General features: G+C 35.6%; 1 protein-coding gene across 1 annotated transcript; it reads right to left on the reverse strand.

Moving 5' to 3' along the window:
• Positions 1–3,540: 3,540 nt before the first annotated feature.
• fmc1 (formation of mitochondrial complex V assembly factor 1 homolog) lies at positions 3,541–5,667 on the reverse strand. Its single transcript, XM_084087810.1, has 2 exons — positions 5,511–5,667; positions 3,541–3,857 (listed from the first exon to the last, which is right to left on the reverse strand). Exons 1-2 carry the CDS (start codon positions 5,625–5,627, stop codon positions 3,651–3,653), a joined length of 324 nt encoding a protein of 107 aa, XP_083943936.1. The 5' UTR covers positions 5,628–5,667; the 3' UTR covers positions 3,541–3,650.
• Positions 5,668–9,002: the final 3,335 nt, after the last annotated feature.

The raw sequence follows: 9,002 nt of genomic DNA on the forward strand, positions 1-9,002 counted from the left end.
GCTTTCAGCTGAAAACAGATTATTATTATAGTTCTACGGTGGGGAGCGCAGTGACTCAGTCACACGAGACGAGACGGAGGACAGAGTCTAACGCCTGAGGACAAAACACACGCCACATTCAATCAATCAAACTACAGAGAGAGAGGGGGAGAGCGAGAGAGAGAGAGAGGGGGAGAGCGAGAGAGGGAGAGAGAGAGAGAGAGAGACCTCCATGTACTGCAGCAGGGTCATTCTGTGTCAGCTCAACCAGAGAACGAGTTTAAAAACAAAGCAAAAAAAGCAGTTTCCAAGTCTTCACCAAAGTTTGCATGCCTGTTACTAAAGAAGTATTAAAGATATATTAATATGATTTTACATTCTGGTTCTCATCAAACTTTTCTTTTGACATCTTCATTTTTAAGGCTCTAGTCTAAATGGTTCATTTCAAGAGATATTGCAACTAAATGTGGGTCATTTTTCACAGAGCTGATGCTAACTGTGTTTAAAGAGAGGAATGTCTGAAGAACAAATAATGTTGAAACTATAAATGCACTTTTATAGGAGGCACGAAACGTCTTGGAAACGTTATGAATATGACCCTGGTTCCCTGAGAAGAACGAGACGTGCGTCATCATGACTCAAAGGAGAACGGGTGACCGGCGCCTGAAGCACGTGTGCAAACACACCGATCGCTCCTGATGACGCAGTGTCTCGCTCCCTCTAAAGGGAACTTGTTTCAGACATGTAGTTGCTATACTGAGTATTTCAACTCTTAGAGCTTTAGAAGCTGTTAAGACAAGAGGGTCCAAAAGCCAGGGATAAAACCACAGCGCTACTGGACCCCTAGTAGCTGGAGGATCTCAGGCAAAGAAGGAGGAAGGCTTGCACTGCGGGCTCCGAGAAGACTCATCAAAGTCCCCTGAAAAGACAGAGCTAAGAAGCAGAGAGGAGAAGGTGTACCATCTAGGAGGAGCAAAATCAAGGCTCAACCTGTTTGGAGACATTCTCTACCAGGACTGCAAAGACAGGTTTGGAACATTTACCAACAAGAAATCGGCTGTGCCAAGACAAAAGGGGAGGTGAGAGAGAGCGGCATCAACTCTGTAAGTGTCGGAAGAAAGCATACCAGAATGAGAGGGAGGGTCTCAAAGCCCTGTGGACTGAGATCAGGCACAGACTAGACAATCTGCGGAGGGCAGAGCTTGTCTGAAGGAGGCAGAAGAGGAAAGAAAAGGAACGAGCCAAATTCTTTAAGAACCCCTTCCGGTTTGCTAGGCGGCTGCTGGAGGAGTCTGGGAGTTTGGAGGTCACTAGAGAGGAGTTGGAAGAGCATATTAGGAGGCAGAATAGCGACCCAGTGAGAAGTGAGCCCTTCAGCCAGGTCCCCCGGAGTCCAAGCTCAACACCCTCCCGCCAAAGCTCAGTGAAGTTCGAGAGGTGGTGAGAAAGGCCATATCTCCTGAGAGATCTGGGAGCGTCTGGAGCAAGTCTTCGGAAGGCTCTCACAACTCTGGCTGAGGAAGCAGAGAAGAGCAGCTTTTAGCTCTGGCTAAAGAGGAAGGAGATGTGTTGGGCCATCACCTATGTAGACACCAGAGGAGGAGCGTCTAGCTGAAGAGCTCTAACGTAAAGATCTACCTGTGTAATGTTGGTTAGGATGAACAAAATCACTTTGTCGGAATATCTCTGAAACTGATCCAAATGTAGAATCTGATGAACAGACCAGTGCTCGGAGCGGGCCTGTTCCTCAGTCCACAGCGTAGAGCGGCAGAAGTGGAGGACAAGGTGTGTGTGTTCATGGATATTGTCAGAAGCGATACGAGACTGTACAGTTTTCGCTGCGTTCACCTGTCATCAGTCTACTGTTCTCCTCCAGCGAAGACAGAACGTGAAGACATTCTTTTAGAAAATGTTATTTTCATTTGAAATCTTTTTCTTTTTTTTAATTAAAACGTATTATTGTGGATGTGGCATTTGATTAACATCATGCACAGGAATTATTAAAGACACAATCGCACAGTAAAAATTGTTTGTTGGTTTTTGAGGTAAAGTAGCCTTACCTGGTTGCCTTAAAATTTTGAGTTCATTTAAACACAAAATTTGAGTTGATGCAAAGAAAGATATTAGTTTATGCAACAGAAATCATTTTGTCCTCCTGTAATTTGACTCCAAATCTCAGGTAAAAATTGTAATTTTGACCCTCTTCAACAAAACAGTGGATTACTCAGTAAACATACATCTGTGACATTTAATATTTTGTCTTTCTTCACTATTAATGTTTGTATTTAACCAGAAAATCTACATTTGACAGGTAATAATCCAGAGGATTCTGCGTTTATGCATTCATGTGTTCTTCAGACGCTTTCATCCTCAGCGACTGATTCATTCACTGGCCTCTGTGAATTATGAAGCGTTTACTGCGATGTTTTAAGAGTCAAGTCACCTTCATTTATATAGCACTTTTAACAGTATAGATTGTTTTAAACTTGTTGTTGTTAAAACTTTGAAATAGGTTCCAAGGTGCAAGCATTGAAAATGTTTGAAAAACGTTATCATCTCTGCGTAAACTTCAAAAACGCGAATCTGTGAAAACGCTGACGGCGTGAACATGTATATTACGTGTTCAGTCTATAGGTATTAGAGAGACTAATATTAGCGTTGACGCCATTCTTCTTATGATGTAACGAGTACATCAGGATTTATGGGAAGTGTTCCCGGTTCCGGCTGACCTAATCTATGCAGCCTAACATTGAATTATAGAAGTCTATAATGTGTTATGTGAATGCTAGGTCAAAGAGATGTGTCTTTAATCTGGCTTTGAACTGACAGAGTGTGTCTGCTTCCCGGACAATGGTAGGAAGACTGTTCCAGAGTTTTGGTGCTAAATAGGAGAAGGATCTACCGCCAGCAGTCGATTTAGATATTCTAGGTATTATCAACTGGCCGGAGTTTTGAGATCGCAATAGACGTGAAGGACTATAATGCGTTAAGAGCTCGCTCAAGTACTGGGGAGCTAAACCATTTAGTGCTTTGTAAGTAATCAGCAATATTTAAAAATTTATACAATGTTTAATAGGGAGCCAGTGCAGTTTTGACAGAACCGGGCTAATATGGTCATACTTCCTGGTTCTGGTAAGAACTCGAGCTGCTGCGTTTTGGACCAGCTGTAGTTTGTTTATTAAGCGTGCAGGGCAACCACCCAGTAGAGCATTACAATAATCTAGCCTTGATGTCATGAACGCATGGACTAATTGTTCCGCATTTGTCAATGAGAGCATATGACGTAATTTAGATATATTTTAAGATGGAAAAATGCAGTTTTACAGATACTACACACGTGACTTTCAAATGAAAGATTGGTATCAAAGAGCACACCCAGGTTCCTAACCGACGACGAAGACTTAACAGAGCAGCCATCGAGTGTTAGACAGAGTTTGAGGACATGAACACGCACCTTCTTCAACGTTCAATTATCAGCTTATAGTCCAGTTTATTCATTGCACTGGAAATGGTGGATCATATTGAAAGGTTCTTCCACTGAGTAAGAGACACAAGCGATAATGATCTTAAAGTGAGTCTGTTTATTATAAGAGGAACAGAGATGAAGCCACTCTCACACACACACACACACACACACACACACACACACACACACACACACACACAGGTCCTCAGGTCTCCCAGCCCTTGCCCCCGGGCTGCTTGGGGAGCCGGAGCCCCACGAGTCCGGCGGCCTGGTCGATGCGCACGTCTGCTCTGTGCGAGTGGTAGCGCAGGTGCAGATGCAGGTGCAGACGAGTGGAGCTCAGCAGACACAGGTACGACTGCGCCGCATGCAGAGCCTCCACCTGCGCTCGACACAGCTGCGCTCCGGTCACCTGAAACACACACACACACACACACACACACACACAGATCACATTCAGCAGGATCTTAATGTGGAAAAAGCAGCTTCATGAGCTGAAGGTCATGTTTCCCTCATTAATACACAGCTCAAACACTCACCGCTGACCCAACACCACTGAGCAGACATATATACAACATTCACAGAAAATATTATATATATTTATACATCTATTCATTTGTAATAGTTTTATTTATCATAATTAGATTATAAATGTATTTTTAATTATACTTTTATGTTAAAATGTGAAATATTTACTTATTATATTATAAATATTTACTTATTAAATATTATATTTATATTATACTTAATTATGAATATTAGTTTATAATACTTTTATCATAATTTTACTTTTCATGATTATAATATAAATATATAAATCATTACAATTTTATTATATAAATATATAAATCATTACAATTTTATTCAAATATTTAAAGCACTTACTTAAAATATCATATTAATATATTTATATTATACTTAATTATAAATTATTATTTATATTTATAATTAATTTGTATTATTTAATTCATAATTAGAATGTAAATATTATTAGAATTTTATATGTACAAATATTTTAAAAAGTAAGATATTTATTTAAAATATGTTATCATTATTTTACTTTTCATAATTATAATATAAATATTATTTTATTATGTTCAAATATTTTAAAAAGTAATATATAATATAGTAATATATAATATAAATATTTATATATATATATATATATATATATATATATATAAAATATTTATATAAATATATTATATTATACTTAATGATGAACATAATTAATTTATAATTCTTTTATCATAATTTGACTTTTCATAATTATAATCTAAATATATTAATTACAATTTTATCAAATATTTAAAGCATTTACTTAAAATATTATATTACTATACTTATAATATTATTCCTCATTATAAATGATTATTTATATAATTAATTTGTAATTGTTTTATCTTTCATAATTATAATATAAATATATTATTATTTTATATTAAAATAATTTTAAAAAGTAAATTTATTTAATTAAAATACTTAATATTTACTTAATAATATAGAAATATTATATTATTCTTAATTATGAATATGATTAATGTATAATACTTTTATCATAATTTAATAATATAAATACATTATTAATTACACTTTTATATTAAAATATTTAAAACATTTATTTATAATATTATATTAATATTATTCTTCATTATAAATTGTTTAGATTTTATAATAAATAAATAAATAAATTTTTCATAAATATTATTAATTACATTTTGGTGTATTAAAATGAATATTAATACATTATTATTCATGATTATAAATACTTATTTTTTATTAATTATTTATGGTTGTTTTACATTTCAATATTTTATTTTTCAAATTATATTATATACTTTTATTTGTCAAATATTTTTAAATATTATAGTAATATTATAGATATTATACATTTCGTCATAATATTATAATTTAATATAAGTAAATATTATATAAATATACACTCGTCCTGCTCGGTTTCAGTGGAGTCTCCTCATGACACACACACACACGCACTGTTATATCGAGCATCTCCTCATGACGCACACACTCTGTTATATCGAGCAGCCGTTATCGGTTCTGTTACCTGGTTCCTCCTGAACTGCTCCAGCACATATTTATAAATGAGAGTGTGTTTGTAACCGGAACCCTTCGCGATCCGGATCTCCTTCAGGATCCCGCGACACACACCGAGCGCCGCCATCTTCACGACAGACACGACGAGTCGAGCACACACACAGAACCAGCGGGCAGACTCAACCAATCAAACACACAGACGGCGATCGTCGAGTGTATGTGGTAGAACAGCGATGATATTTGTAGAGGAAAAGAAATGCAATTACATTGGAAAATGACGAGACTTTCAATAATACATACATTTAAAACAATTCCGTGTAGTGTGAATAATAACTAGGCTATATATATATATATATATATATACTGACAAAATCTTTAAAGTGTCATTCAAAGTTCGATTCACTAAAAAGAACCGATTCATTCGTTCAAGAATCACATTAGAGTTTTTGCACGGCATCCTTTTGATTCACTTAAAAGAATCGGTTCAAACGAGTCATTTGTTCTGTAATCGGACGTTTTGGTCGCGAGGTCTGTTTTTAAATCACGTATCTCTTCAGTATCGAAGCTATTTATTGATGAAGTATTTTGTATTTATATTGTATCGTCAACAAAATGTTATTGTTAATATCGCAGCAAAACAGACGTGTAAAGGATTCATTGTTTGCTGAGAATATACCATTTAAAAATGAATGAGCCTTTTAATCAGTGCATGGTGCAGTCTCTACTGGATACAGATTTACTCCACACACTCGAGTCTTTTGGCAGATGAAGCAGCGACTGTAAATTATTTCATAATGCTTTGTCTGTAAATTATGCTTTAATATGGATAATGTTTTCATTATATACTTTTGATAATGATAAAGATAGTTCTAAAAATCGTTCTCAATTTTAAAGAATAGCAGTTCACGCCACAACTATAACTAGAACGATATAGAGAAACGATATTGTTTTTTTGTTTTTTTCTCAGATGTTGAAGTATAAAATATATATATATATTTTTTTTTCAATAAATGCAGCATTTCACGTTAAAATAGTGCAGGCCTTTAAAATCGATTTTTTTTAAGTGAGAAAAGCGCCATCCAGTGGCGTTAGGAAAGTAAAAGCAGGAATAAAAATGTAATAATAATAATAATAAACATTATTTTAACTATATACATACAAACTGTAATTGTTATTTTATGTATTGTTGCATATGCAACAGATATCAGGAACACTTATATTAGGCTAAAATAAGAGCAAACACAATTATCATTTGCTTTTGCTGTTATTATTTTTCTGCACAGTGGCTGATTTGTAGTTTTTACCACCAAAAGTTTCTCTGAGTTTTCTTTCGTATTTCCCATTCATTTCCTATTGCGGTCATTTTTGACCGCGAAAGAGACAAGTGTGACACTTTTTTTTACGACCCTTTAACATATCTGAATCATGTCCATGATTTTTGTGTGTGTTCACATAGCCAATAACAACAAAAGTCACCAAGTGTCATCCCATTCCGATGAAGCAAAATAATTAAACAATTCAAAACGAAAAAGATTTTTGACGGAAGAGGACCAGAGGGACCCTTCATCAGCTCGGCCCAGTGTGCGAGCTCAGACATCGGTCACATGACACCACACAGATATGAAAAAGTGCAGATATTCCCAACAACATGAGAACAAATAAACAACTGGTTCATGATTAGTTAAAGAAAGTTTGTTATGTTTTCCAATACACAGATTACCTTGATTTACTGTAGTAACAAGTTTTTAAGGACTAGTTTACTTTTCTGAAAATATTTCTTTTTTTCTGCTTCATTTTTCTTCAGCTGTCTTCCCTTATTTTAATACAGTACATTTTAATTCCAATAGAGTCTGAGCGGTCTGATGACTGACAGTGATAGAGTGGCAAAAGAAAGCAAGAAGTCCTCACAGCCAAAGTGATTTTCCCTATCATAGATCAAGTTTAAAGCATTACCAACTCTTTAGTACCACATTCATATGGAAAAGAACCATCATAACAGAAATTCGTAAACAATTATACATTTAAAGAAATTAAAAAGCTATAATTTGAGACCAAAATCGCTGCATGTTACTGTTAAAAAATGATACACTCATTTCTGTGTCCAGCGCTGTCACATCACGTCACGTGACAAAAGAACGAAAGACTCAGAAGAATCAGTTTTATACATTTATATCGTAATATTAATAATATTCATAATCAGAATTATCATCTAATCAGGGTAATCAACATGCTCTGGCAGACTGGAGGGAGAGCGCAGTCAGAGTTGGGTTTCCACAGAGTTCTGTTCCAAATATAATTCTGAATATGTATTTCTTGGAAATACATCTGAAAAAATGGGGTTGTCTTATGTCAATAATACATACACATACAGTATATATAAAATGGTTGAAATTCAGTGTATATTTAGTTCACCCAAAAATGTTCCCATAATTTCTTAAGCCATCCTAGGTGTATATGACTGTCTTCTTTCAGGCAAACACAATAGGAGTTATATTGATTGTATTTAAACTACAGTTTTAATAAAATTATAAAATATAAATACATGATTTTAAGAATAAGGTTGAGCAAAGATTCTGTACAGGCAATGCAAAACAAGCATGGGAGGGATTAAACACAATAATGGGTAGGGAAGGAAAAAAACAAAGTGTAAACGTGGCAGATTGTGGTAAATTTGTTAATGATTTAAAGGGCACCTATTATGCAAAATTCACTTTTACATGGTGTTTGAACATAAATGTGTGTTGGCAGTGTTTACACAACCACCCTAGAATGATAAAAATCCACCCAGTGTTTTTTTTACAATCTCAATAAATCATAAGCACTGTCTCAGAATGAGCTGTTCTCAGATTCCATACAGTGTTATGTAGAATTGCACAGGCCCCTCCCACGACGGTTGATTGACACTGCAGTTTGAGCATAGCCCCGCCCTGAGTGAGCTGGACACAGAGTCCGCCAGTGTTTCGACGCTTGAGCAGCTGTAGACAAGAATGTCTCCTAAGCGATTGAGGTGTGTTGTTGTTGGATGTAAGAATGAACATATCAGTCTTCATTTACTCCCGTTGTTACTCGAGGATGGATCTGTACTGTTTGTGATCCAGCTTACAGTCTTCAGAGCAACAGGACTAACATTACTGACCATACTAAGGGTCTGTCACAGCAGGCTTGTATTAATAGTGGATAAAAGCAGATGACAAAATAAGTTCTAACCATAATTAAACTAAACTATATCTGTTCTATGTCCATACAGCATATATTCTCTGGCTGTGTGGGCATTATTGTCCGACTCTGAGTCGAAATGAACACCGCAACTGAGAGTTTCTCTTCTGATATTATCAGATGAGATTGTCCTGACTCTGAGCGCGAGCTCGTGAGGCTCCGCCCCCTGTGCCGTGCAGCAGCAGTTAATTTGCATTTAAAGGGATACACACTAAAACAGCGCGTTTTTCTGAGCCCCAAAAAATGACAATTTAAACATGCTGTAAAAAATGATCTGTTGGGTATT

The sequence above is a fragment of the Abramis brama genome (assembly GCF_963993115.1).
Source record: "Abramis brama genome assembly, chromosome: 1".
In the NCBI taxonomy this organism is placed as follows: Eukaryota; Metazoa; Chordata; class Actinopteri; order Cypriniformes; family Leuciscidae; genus Abramis; species Abramis brama.